Source organism: Rhamphochromis sp. 'chilingali', assembly GCF_963969265.1.
Source record: "Rhamphochromis sp. 'chilingali' genome assembly, chromosome: 12".
NCBI classification, from domain to species: domain Eukaryota; kingdom Metazoa; phylum Chordata; class Actinopteri; order Cichliformes; family Cichlidae; genus Rhamphochromis; species Rhamphochromis sp. 'chilingali'.
This window is the reverse complement of record NC_137939.1, coordinates 32,171,394-32,184,789: the sequence shown is the minus strand read 5'-3', so window position 1 is coordinate 32,184,789 and position 13,396 is coordinate 32,171,394. Positions and strand designations below refer to the sequence as shown.

Here is a 13,396-nt window from a genome sequence, read left to right as displayed (position 1 = left end):
ATGCAAAGTGACTTTTTGTGTTAGGCTGTAAACATATTTATTTCTGCTGAGAGGCTGTGTTTTCTAAAATGGGTATTTCTGAATATTGGCTCACTGCAGTTTTGTTTTGGTTGTTTTTGCAATTCCATATTCATTCATTTGTTACAGTCTGTTATGACCATGTTGGTGTCATTCCTGGAACATAAGACTTAAAACTGCTCAAGTCTCACAGGTGAATTTGACCAAATGGTTGTTGTGATGTCACAGCTTTGTAAATGATGAAAAATACTTCATCTAAAACTAGTCTTAAAACTTTTTGAAACTGTGTTGGGTGTGAGTGAGCGTGAAGTTGACTTTCCAACACATTTGGGATTTGTTAAAATGTTTATTTTAGTTCAAACTTCTGGGCTTTGTTTGCTTGAACATAACGAAACTGCAACTGAAAATGAAAATAATATTGAAAAAGAGGAAGTCAACAAAAATCACCGCTGACCTTTTTGTCCAGTTTCCCAAATGAAATGGAATTGTTTATCCACCACATTCTGACTCTTACACTAACTTTTTGTTGCTCTTTATATCACCTCAATAGACATCAGAAAGGTTTTTGGATTTAAAGTGTTTCTGCCAAAACGTTTTGCAGCTGCTGTGTTTTTCCACAGGTCACAAAGGTATTACATCACATTAACATGCTTGCAGTGATGGTCCTGTCCTGACGTTAATTATGATGTTTAAGAACAACACCATCATAGTGATTTCAAATAAGCCTCACGTTTCAAATTCCTGGTTAGTACTTCATGTACTTCGTATTCAAGCTAAACTGAATTTGTCTCATCTGCCACTTTTCTTTCTGCTTTTTGCCTTCAGGTTCCCATTCATTTTCTCTCACAAGAGATCACAATGATTCAAATTCATGCAAACCTCAGACATGCCACCTTTACACCATGGAAACCACAGCTAAGAGAAGGATTAAGTCTCTTTTAAGTCTGACTACTCAACATATTTGGGCTTCACAAGCATTTGAGGGATCTGGGTATGAAAAACCGTGAAAATATCTGCTCTATATTCATTCTGTGAAAAGATGAACTATATCTGACTGACCAGCAGATTATGTAAACATAAGCTACATAAATTCTTCTCCACTTAAATCAGAATTGTTACCACAAAAGCCCTGGAAGTTGTTTGACTTGTTGACAACCTTGCTAATGTATTTTTCTCTCCTTAGCTTATGTGAAGCTGTGCAAACTTAGAACCCCGCAAGACTGGAAAGAGAGGGAGGAGAGGAAAAAGAGTGTGTGTATGGAAGTGGAAATGGGCAGCAGGGAGGAGGAATGTAAAACATCTGATACTAGTCCAGTTGCTGTTTACACAGTAGTCAGCCCGTGACATCAGCATCCAGACTTTATAAATGTCAGGCGGTGCAAGAAGGAGCAGTTAGCAAACAGCTGCACTGGTCACACCACACCGTCACACAGTTCACTGAGACAGACCGAGCTCCATCAGCAACACAAGCCCCCATGGACCGACAACTGTGTGACTGTGTGATTGCTTTGGCTGTACTGCTGTGTGTGACTACACAGGTGAGGCCTCCTCCAGCTTATTTACAGTAATCGATTCTGAATGAGACTTTTATCAGAGAGTATTGTAGGTATGTAATGCTGAATTGTTTGTTTTCTTCCTTCATTGATCAACACATTTCCTTTTTAAAGTATTTGTTAATGTTTTCTGAAAGAAAGACGACATTTGCCTTGATTTTATTACAATGATTTGAAATAAAGATGAGATGATTAAAGTCATCCATCAAGAAAAGGTGATGTATTAGACAAGCAAGACTGTTGTTAATATTTTTATTTTTACCTAGTTGTTAATGTCTTTTTTTGGTTGATCAAATGCCAGAAATTGAAGTGAAATCACACTTTACTTGTCATCAACCTCCTCGTTTTGTGTAGCCGACTGTTAGAAACCAGTAGACATTCAGTGTTATGGTAACATCACAAATACAGACAGAAAACTCTTACAACATAAAAGGGGGGACTACATTTTTTCCCTTGAATATGATGTAAAATATGAATAAGAAGTCCCACCTGTGTTTTTTTGCAGTTATGTATTTGAAAAGTTGTTGACTGCATTTCTTTACAGTAACTTTGTTGTAAAACCTTGAAGGCTTCTCTTGTAAAGTGAAAGTGGACTTGGCCAGACCTCGCCTGTGTTTTGGCTCCTTCAGACACATGTAATTGGAAGCAGTGCTTTATTGCGTTGGATACCGATTCAGCTTCTGAGAATGCTTATAATATTTTCTTTGCTTCTTTTCTTAAGGAATGAGAGTAATAATTTTGGTACTGGAATGATCATAACATCAGAAGACTGATTTATGATGATTTTCTCTCATCTTTTCAGGTTTTGTCGTATTGTCATACCTTCTAACTTATTTTTCTTGCTCCTCCAGGTGCTGTGCCAGTTGTGTGACAGGCCATGCCTTTGCCCCAATCCTGTCCCTCAGTGCCCCACAGGAGTACCCCTGGTGCTGGATGGCTGCCGGTGTTGCCAGGTGTGTGCCCGGCAACTAGGCGAGTCCTGTACTGAGATGTTTCCCTGTGACAACCTGCGAGGGCTTCAGTGCGACTACAGCGCCAGCTTCCCTGGGTTACCTGGGGAGTGTGTCAGTGAGTGTCACTTCTAACAAGCAAACAACCAGGCCCATGTCTGTGTGGGTAGGCTATAAGGGTGGAGGACACATAGGGAGGGAGTAGATAGAGCCTCAGCCAGTTTGCATGACTGGGACACACAGACTGACACTTAATGTTAGAGTCTGCTTAGCTGAGTGGATTCAGGACTGCTCTTGACACATTTCCTGTAATAATTACCCATGAGCATGATAAATTGCAGAGACAACACTCCAAATGAAAAACAACTTAACAGTGTCTCACTGAAGAGACTTGCTTTTCCATAAAGTGATGCAAGCACTTGCAGGGACAGCAGCTCCTGTGTCCTCACCTCTCTCTTGTTTTCTTCTGCTTCTTCCACCTAACTTAATCTGTCCATTTCCTGATTAAGTTTCCACATCAATGGATAAGCAAAGACAACGTCTGTGTTTCTAACAGGTCAGAAGGATCTGGGCTGTGAGGTCAGTGGGATCTTTTACCAGGAGGGGCAGTCGTTCCAGCCCTCCTGTGACACTTACTGCCGCTGCAGGGGGGGCGGGGTGACCTGCGTGCCAGCTTGTCCACTGAATGCTCGTCTTCCCACTCCAGACTGTCCCAACCCACAATACATCCGACTACCTGGGAAATGCTGCAAGGAATGGGTGTGTGAAAACCTTGAAAACACGGTCATTCAGGATGCAATTACAGGTAATGGATGCATGACTCTCTGATACAGATGTATTTTGATGTTTTACAGGTGGGGAAAAGAGCTAGCCTGACATGTTTAATGATTCCTTTAAATTTTCCTGACATCAGAGCTGGATGTCTACAACATATTTTCCAGTGTCTGGATTCTAGTGCCAAACGTATGTTCATGTAGCGTATGAGTCTTAGTTGCTCCTCACTGATGATCAATCCATATGTAATATAATCCTTCATTCCTTTTTATGAGCTCTGTTACCGGCGGTCATGTCTGGAAGTTTTTACTGGAGTATTTGTGCATTAAACGGGGTGTGTCAAGCCAAAGGAAAACTCCCCAAATCCAAATATAAACCACATTTTTGTGGGTGAAAACATCCTTTTTCCCCTCAGTCACCATGCTTCTCAGTTTCATAACAACAACCAAAGCTGTGTGACAATTAAATATATGAAGCCATGTCAAGACCTCATTACTTCATTAAAGGGGGAGTGTGTGAGCACATGAGATGGGTGTTGGGGAAATGAAGCCAGTCTGAAAACATCTGGAATTCCAAACACTGTCTGACTCAAACTAAGTTATGAGAACAGCAAAGGAACATTTTGTGCTTCGATACAAAACCTACTGTGTCATCGTTGAAAGTTAGCCGGTTATTATGACTTCTATGTGTTAGTTCTGTGGCTTTTATTTGCACAAAAATGCACTAAATGTAGCTTTAAAATTTGATGTGAGCAAAAAAAAGAACCAGAGAGGTGAAAAAGTCCAAACAGGATCCATTTTACTTTACTTTAAAATAAAGGTTTTCAAACTCTGTTGGGAAGCTGGATTAAGAGGAAGCTATATAAGCAGGCTGATCACCATAAATATGTAAGTGCTGAGGTAATGAGAGGAGTCAGCTGCTTAGATTGTGAACAGTTCTGCACTGGTAGTTGTTTGTTTGGTAGTGTGATTATTCAGAAGTTATGAAAAGATCTCCATGAACGTTTTGGCAAACGCGGGGATTTGCCCAACTTAAAAGTAACTTTTAGAGTTGGAAGGATTATTGCAGTTGGCAAGATTTGACACAAATTTAAATAAAAACTTAGAGAGATGGTTTTCATTTTCCCTAAAATATGCCAAACTCATTTGCATCTAGATATCCTGGTTTCAGGACTAAATTCCTGTATGGTAGGTAGGGAATCGTCAGCATTGATGAAATGATGCAGTCTCAGATTGTTGTTGTTTTAGTTTTGGTGCATTTAGAATTTGATCTAAAGGTTTGATGCATTTCCAGTATTTGTGTAGCTCAGCAGCTCAGGTAGTTAGCAATAGGCCACCTCAAAGCAGGATCCCACAGTGATTAATCACTTCAGCAAGAGCAGGGATATTCAATTGAAATTTAAGGAGGTCCACTGAGAAAATTTCCTCAAACAAGGGTCCACAACATCATAAAGTCCCACACTCTAAGTAAATGCAATATATTTTGAAGTATGCAGTACACAGTTGTATCGATGCCAGTATATAGTCAGGAACTGTCACACAAAAGAAAATACAATTCAACAGTATTTCAACAATCTTTACTATTATCTTATTCTAATAATAATATAATACTAAAAAGTTCTTTGCTAATTCCAAGCATAATAAGGTTTGCATTCAATAATGAGAAAGAGCTTTTGATAAAGTTGTCTTCAAATAAACTGATTTAAAAATAATGAAAGGTGTAGTTTGAGTCCCCCCTTCTGTTTTTTCTTCTTAGCTTCTACATATAAATCATCTCAGCTTTACCCCTTCTACTCTCAGTTTCCTGTTCTGCATCACGTCTACTCAGTAAGCTGTTTTCCCCGTGCTAAATGATTTGATTGGCTGAGCAGTATCATGTGATAATTGACTACCGTAAAGGAAAAAGCTGCTCATTATAATACACTTACTATAAATGAAAAAAAAAAGTTGCCCAGATTAAAATAAAAACAGCCCATCAGGGCACATGAAGAACGGCATCTGTGTAGAAGAAGCTCCTCTTGAGTCTCTCTGTCCTTGCCCGGATGATGCGGAACCTTCTACCAGATTGCAGAAGTTGGAACAGTTTGTTGCCAGGATGGGACGGGTCCTTCAGTATCTGCGCTGCTCTAGTCCGGCATCTCCTGGTGTAGGTGTCCTGAAGCGGGGGGAGAGCAATCCTGCAGCAGCGTTCTGCTGTGCGGATCACTCTCTGGAGAGCTTTTTGGTCCTTCACACAGCTGTTCCCAAACCACGATGTCATGTCCTGTGTGAGGATGCTCTCCACAGCGCCTGTATAGAAAATCCTGAGGATCTTTGGAGAGACCCTGAACTTCCTCAGTTGTCGTAGGTGGTACAGGCGCTGCCTAGCCTTTTTGGTCTGGACCTGAATGTGGGCAGACCATGTCAGGTCTGAGGAAATGTGGACACCAAGATACTTGAAGGACTGCACCCTCTCCACTGGAGCTCCATTGATGATAATGGGCTTGTAGTCTCTGTGCTGACTCCTTCTGAAGTCCACCACCAGCTCCTTGGTCTTGCCAATGTTCAGCTGGAGATGGTTGTCCTGGCACCATGATGCCAGATTCTTCACTTCGTCCGTGTAGGCCGCCTCATCGTTGTTGGAAATGGCACCCAACACCACTGTGTCGTCAGCAAACTTCACAATGGTGTTGGAGTAGTGGGTGTAACACACTATGCATAGATAATTGCAATACTTTATATAGTTTATATGCTAAGAAAACAGGTAATAAGCTTTATTAAAGTAAATGAATAGATAAATACATTTATTGATTAATTAAAACTTTCATTAAGAAGTTTAATAAGTGCTAAATTTTCACAAAGACTAGAATCACATTTGTCTACTTCACGCAACATGAACGTTGGACATGAATTTTCCTCTTATTGTACTCATTGGTTTGTTTGGTTTCCCTCCCCACCCAGCAATGAAACCGGATCAGTTATGGCCATCTTTGCAGAGGCATCACCTTCAAAACAACAAGTTTTCGCCTGCCTCCTCTTGTGTAGAGCAGAGCACCCAGTGGAGTGCCTGTTCCCAGAGCTGTGGGGCGGGGGTCTCCACACGGGTTTCTAACCAGAATCCTGCATGCAAACTGGAAATAGAAACTCGCCTGTGTAAGGTGCGACCTTGCCACACTTTCCAGCCGGCCCCAAGGAAGCCCATGGTGAGCGCTAACAAAACCCACATCCTGTAAATGTGTACATTTACACGTACTGTCAGGTTTTACCTTTGATTTCAGTTTCACGTATAGCTTCTTTCAAAACTGTAACGAGAAAGTTCACCGGGTCACACAAAGTATGCAGAGACATGTCATCATTTTTAACACAATATCACAAAAGGTAAAAAGACATTTTAAGGCAACTACGAAAACAATGATAAGAATCTGTCTAGTTAGACACCACAATGAAGCTGTGACAGAACAATTCTACTTTTTGTTTCGTTTCTCTCGTCTGCCTTTTGACACAGAATGATACTGAAACAGATTTCATCAATCAGATGGGGGAGGGGTTCCTCTAAACCCAGACTACATTAAAAAAAAATTAAACATTTCAGTGTTAAAAGTACTAAAAGGGACTTTATAAAGTAGTTCCCACTAGTCACTGAAAAACTGTGGGTCCCACTTTCGTGCAGCAGAGTGGAGTCGGCCTTCCTGTAAATCTGCAGTCAATGTTTATACTCGTTAACTAACTGAACTACAACCTTTCACTGACCTTTTTTTTTAACCACTGTTTTTACCATCAATTATTTTTAGAGGCTTTGAGGCTCTAGAGATTTTTTAGAGGTTTTGTAGGCCTATGTTACTGATGTGCAGATAAAATATATTAAAAAATGCATATTGTCATGAAGTCTACCTAAACATCTTGAATCTTTAGCCTTACTGAATCATTACACTGATTACCTGATTTTTCTTCTTCTCACTGTTGTTTCAGTGGGGACAGAAAGGAAATTGCAAGGCCAGCTACACGTCACCGGGACCCATTCGGCTAGTTCACCAGGGCTGCTACAGCACTCATGCCTACCGAGTCCGTTACTGTGGTCAGTGCACTGACTCGCGATGCTGCACACCTTACCAAACCAGCACTGCTGAGGTGACCTTCCGATGTCCCACTGGCAGACTGCTGCAACGAGCTGTAATGATGATCCAGTCATGCGCCTGTCATAATAACTGCCCCTATGCACCTTTTACAAATCCCGCTCTGTGGGGATACAGACCCTGATCAGTGTGTAAGAGCACGGACTCACTAAAACTATAGACTTCAGTGAATGTTTCAATGGCTTCACAATAAAAGTATCCCCAGGTGGATTGACGTAAACAACAAATGGACACTGAAAGAGAATATTATTATTTTAGAAAACTGTGATTTTGGATGAATATGTCTGCACTTATTTACAGCTCACAACTTCTGGAAAGCATCATTCTGCCAGTTTGTGACTTCATCTGAGAGTCAATAGAAAACAAGTAGACGTGTTTTACAAGAAAGGGAGAAAAGAAACATAAATGTAGGAGAGCTAGGGACTGTAATATACATGTATAACTCACAAAGTAAGTTCTAGAAATACTTTTACAAATAACTTTCAGATGTGCACTGATTTGGTTTCTTTTTTCCTCCCAGAATTGTTCAGTACAGTGATTCCCAATAATGTTTCGCCTTGGATATCAAAAGCAATATTTTAAAATCACTGAAAACATCTTGCCTTTTCCCAAATCTTTAGGCTAAAGTTAAACACTATGTAGATATACTATAATTCAGTTTTGGGAAAATGGATCAAATTAAACTCATCCAATATTGTTGAAATCTGGCCTGTAAAAAGAGAAGCATGTCACCTAAAATCTATATTATAACTTAAAGACAGTTGACCATGATGTCAACTGGTCATGAACATACTTTTAAAGACTGATTTTTTTATTTCTAACTTGTAACTTGTGTCTATAAATTCAACTTTCAGTGATGTAGAAATATGTATTTGTTAAAGACATAACCCACAGAACGATTACAACTTTTGTAATGACAATTTCTAGATATTCTCTGACGTGAGCAATGCAGCTTTTAACTTTTGAACTTTGTGTGTGTGTGTGTGTGTGTGTGTGTGTGTGTGTGTGTGTGTGTGTGTGTGTGTGTGTGTGTGTGTGTGTGTGTGTGTGTGTGTGGCATAATGGGATTACATTGCACTTTCATTTATTATTCTGATGTAAATAACTGTAAAGAGGTGTCTCGTGTACAGTGATTTTTTTAAAGTATGCCCTGTATTTTTACTCCCACTGGATTTTGTGCTTTTTGTGATTATTATGTTTGTATAAATAGTTACATTGTTCAAACTGTAGCTTTTAATTATGTCACTTCATCTGTCATGACTTTCTGCTGCTGATGAGCTGTTAAAACTTGCTTGTAGCACACCAATATACACACTAAAATCAACAAGAAAATCCTTTTGCAGCTTTGTGGATAAATTTAACTTTTAATAACTCTTATTATGATACTGGCTTAATGTGTTATATTTCTTTATTGTTCCTTTAAGGGTTTTTTTCAGTCTCACTTAAAAATACCTAGTATGCTTAGAAAGCTACAGTGGTGGATATAAGGATGTTGTGGGTTCATGAGCAGCTGAATATAAAGATACATTCTGAAATGAAAAAAGTGAACGTGATCTCTATTAAAAGTCCAATTATCTTGTAGCGTCCCTCCGACAGAAGACAGACACGATCGGTGTTCCGGTTACCGGTGTTTATTAAGAATAGTAACAAAGGCTACTGTGGGCTGTAGCCAACAACAAAACGACAGGGAAAAATGCAGTCTCCAGAATCAAAACAACCCCCCCTGACTCTCGCTCCTTTTTTCCGCACACACCCACAACAACATTCTCTAACACCCGCCCCCCAAACACTCTCAGCCAACCACACACATGCTCTCCTCCAGACTCTCTGTCACTGGTAGCTGATCTGATTGACTGGCCACCATCATTGTGTGTCACAATGGTGGTGGAGTCTGTAGGGGTGGAGTCCAGATCTGTCCGTGGCCCACCCTATTATCCCAGTGAAGTGGCCGCGCCCCAATAGGGGGCCAGTTTGTCCCGGTGCAGGGCGACCCTCCGTCCCCTTGGGGGCAGTTGTACCCTATACACCACTTCCCACAGGCGTTCCAGAACCTTACAGGGTCCAACCCAGTCACTGTCCAGCTTAGGGCATCTACCCTTTTTCCTATAGGGGTTGTACACCCAGGCCAGTTCCCCGATGTCAAAATGTCGGCCTCTGGAATGGACGTCGTAGTTCCTCTTCTGCCGCACCCCCGCACTCATCAGTTTCCTCCTAGCAAAGTCATGAGCTGACTCCATGCGATCCTGGAGCTTCCTCGCATAGTCAGGACCTGATTGATCCCCATCAGCATCGGGGGGTCGGCCCATCATCATCTCCGCTGGAGTCCGGATCTCCCTGGCCAACATCAAGAGGCAGGGGAGCACGAAGTGGAGTCTTGAATGATATGCCATGAGGACCAGGGGAATATGAGTGTCCCAGTCACGTTGATGTTTAGCCGTCACTAGCGCCAGTTGCTCTGCCAGTGTATGGTTAAATCTCTCAACGAGACCATCACTCTGTGGGTGGAGGGGTGTTGTACAGGTCTTATGGGAGCCTAGTTTCTCGCACATGGCTGCAAACACACGGGACTCAAAGTTCTTGCCCTGGTCCGTGTGGATTACTTCAGGCACCCCAAATCTGCTGAACATCCCCTCCACCAGAGCATCCACAATCTTCTTGGCCTCTTGGTCAGGTAAACTGTGTGCCTCTGGCCACTTTGTGAAATAGTCTATAGCTGTGAGGATACAGCGGTTTCCCCTTTCTGTGCGGGGAAAAGGACCCTGAATGTCCATCCCCACCCTCTCCATAGGGTACCCTACCGAAAACTGTTGCAGTTGGGCATGGGATTTGGCTGTAGGCCACTTTTGTGCTGTACAGCTGTCGCAGCAGCGGCAAAACTCCTCTACATCCCGCCTATGTTGGGCCCAATAGAATTCCTGCCGGAGGCGGCGGAGTGTTTTGGTGACACCAAAGTGGCCAGACCCTGGGGCCCCATACACTGCGCGAAGCACCATCTCCTGCAGGGCCCGCGGGACCACCAACTGCCACCTCATCTTGCCAGTAGCTGGTTCCTTCCAGCCCTTTTGCAGCACTCCATTGTACCGCCACAAGGCATTAAACATGGACCAGAGTCCCTTTGTGGCCCGTGACAACATGGGGTTGTCGCTGTTCCTCAGTTCACCCAAGCACTGGTTTGATGTCAGCATCCTCCTCCTATTGATGTCTCTACTCTGTTGCATCCACAGCAACCAGCCTCTGACCAGATGGTAAATGGCCTGCATTTGTATAGCGCTTTTCTAGTCCCTAAGGACCCCAAAGTGCTTCACACTACATTCAGTCATTCACCCATTCACACACACATTCACACACTGGCGATGGCAGCTACATTGTAGCCACAGCTGCCCTGGGGCGCACTGACAGAGGCGATGGCCGTTCCTCTACCCCTGTCACAGCACACTTTACATCGGGCACCAATTGGTCCTCCTCCTGAGCTTCCTTCCTCTCACAGTAGTGGCATCCGTCTTGGGCACAGGGTCTGCGGGAAAGCGCATCTGCATTTTTGTGCTGGGCCCCAGGTCTGTGTACAACCTCAAAATCATAAGCCTGCAGCTTCTCAATCCAGCGTGCTAGCTGCATGAGCCATTGCAAGGCAGCATGGTCAGTTCTGACCGTAAAGTGGAGGCCCCCGAGGTAGTACTTAAAGTGGTGTATGGCACATACCACTGCGAGCAGCTCCCGCCTTGTGACACAATAGCAGCATTCAGCTTTGTTGAAGACCCGACTATGGTATGCCACCACTTTCTCCCCGCCGGGTATCACCTGGGCTAGCACTGCACCAGATCTGCTGCCATCTGTGTCAAAGACAAAGGGCAGAATGGAAATGCATGCTATACTGTGGGTACACTGTGGACCTCTCTCTGTTTTGTAAGTCTGCCCACAGTGCTATGCACAGGTCCCAAAGGAGATGGGGGAGCAGTGTGCTACTGGGGGAACACACTACCATTGGGGTAAGGCTGGGACAGTATCAATATGGGCAGTATGTGTTAGAGTAACATCCACACAAATGATTTTCTGGTTTGTTAATTTAAGTTTTGAAACTGCTTTTACAAGCTAATTGTGTGGTCATTTTCTGTTGCATAGCAGTCTCATTGTTGCTAAACAGGCAGGACAGAACCACGCTGTAGAACAGGCATAAGATAAATGTTGAAAACCCAGAGATTCAGACTGTGGAAGCATAGGCTAAAAACTAGAGCTGAACTTATTTCACTTTTCACTTCTCATATGGCTTTGTCAGGATGAGAGCAAACAAAAGAGTGTATAAACGTGTGAAAACTGCCACTCCTGCATGGTTACATTTTCCTGTTTTCAGTGAAAGAGGTGAGTCAGTTATCTCATAGCCCACAGATGCAACTCAGGAAGTGTATAAATGTGTGTGTGCTTTGATCTGTGCAGTGAAGGCTCTCACTCATCGAGGAGGAGGAATTGTACCGACTGCTATCAAGGACACGATGAACAACTCTTGCATCAGCTTTGACTTTACAGGAAAATTCCTGCCACCTGTCTACATTTTAGTATTCATCACTGGCATGGTGGCTAACGGACTGGGATTGAGGTCAGTGCTGCAGAAATGGGAGAAACTGGGGAATGTCTCTGTTTTCGTTTTCAACCTTGGACTTGCAGACATTTTGTATTTGCTCACACTCCCTTTTCTGATGGTGTACTACTTCAAGGGTGATCAGTGGATCTTTGGAGAAGCCTTTTGCAAGACAACAAGATTCTTCTTCAACCTGAATTTATACGGCAGCATTGGATTCCTCACCTGTATCAGTGTGTACAGGTACTTGGCTATTGTCCATCCAATGAGGATGATGGGGAGAATAACTGTGACTCATTCTGTGGCTATCTCAGTCATGGTCTGGCTGTTGGTGAGTGTTCAAAGTCTTCCAGACATGTTCGTCCCCAAATCACCCATAAACAATACTAAGAAGTGTTTTGATACCACCTCTGAAAAGTACATTGAAGATTATCTGAAATACAGTTTGGGACGGACACTCACTGGATTTTGCATCCCCCTGTTCATCACCCTCAGCTGCTATGGACATATGATTGCTGTTCTCTGCCACAATGATAACATTGATGAAGTACTGAAACAAAGAAGCTTAAAGTTGTTATTCATCTTGATTCTTCTGTTCTCTGTTTGTTACATCCCCTATCATATATTAAAAAATCTCAACCTCTTGTCAAGACTAAGCGTAATCAAGGGGACATGTCATAAATGGTCTAATGGAGTCTATATTGGTCATCAGATAAGCCGTGGCCTTGTGTGTCTGAACAGTGCGCTCAATCCTCTAGTTTACCTGCATGTAAGTGAAGATATTTGTTCTCAGCTCAGACAGCTACTCCAACAAGCTCGCCAAGCTGTCCCTAGTCTGTACACCTCTAACCAAACTTCAGTCACGGATACTTGAAATGTGCCGATGAACATGAGGAGTACGCCTCATCTGAGACTCATCTGAGACTTTTGTAAGAAACACAAAAATGTTGCTTTTTACTAAAAAGCAAAAATAATACTTAAAAAATACTTGAAAGACGAGTTATTGCATTTGTGATGTAGTTGCATGGTGTCATGCATGGGAGGTTTGCAGCTTGAATGTGTGAAAACAAACAGGATATGATGCTGCATGCTTCACTGCTGATAGAAGGTTAATGTTAACAGCATATCACATGTATGTACACACGCTGAAAGTCAATTTTGATTATGTTGTATATACTGTATATCTATACTTTGAGCATTTGAATTCAAGCCTCCTCATTGTTGTTCTGCTGTCTAACTATAATTAAATGATTTTTATTCAGATTTCCCTTATTTTTGATAGTAAGTGCATAGTGGATGCTTTCTGTCTTTTTATTTATTTTTCAGTAAAATAAACTGTTTTGTCTAGATCTCATTTTTGTTTTTTATGTACAACACATTTCCAGCAATTGAATTAAATGTTTCAAATATTTGAGGA

General features: G+C 42.2%; 2 protein-coding genes across 2 annotated transcripts; both read left to right on the top strand.

Annotated features, from left to right (window-relative positions):
* Positions 1-476: 476 nt before the first annotated feature.
* Positions 477-9,138, top strand: ccn5 (cellular communication network factor 5). The gene is made up of 5 exons (XM_080898032.1): positions 477-1,556; positions 2,423-2,639; positions 3,078-3,326; positions 6,235-6,476; positions 7,243-9,138. Exons 1-5 carry the CDS (start codon positions 1,494-1,496, stop codon positions 7,528-7,530), a joined length of 1,059 nt encoding a protein of 352 aa, XP_080754158.1. The 5' UTR covers positions 477-1,493; the 3' UTR covers positions 7,531-9,138.
* Positions 9,139-11,878: 2,740 nt separating this feature from the next.
* Positions 11,879-12,989, top strand: LOC308406812 (P2Y purinoceptor 1-like). Its single transcript, XM_080898043.1, has one exon. It carries the CDS (start codon positions 11,894-11,896, stop codon positions 12,851-12,853), a length of 960 nt encoding a protein of 319 aa, XP_080754169.1. The 5' UTR covers positions 11,879-11,893; the 3' UTR covers positions 12,854-12,989.
* The last annotated feature ends 407 nt before the right edge of the window (positions 12,990-13,396 follow it).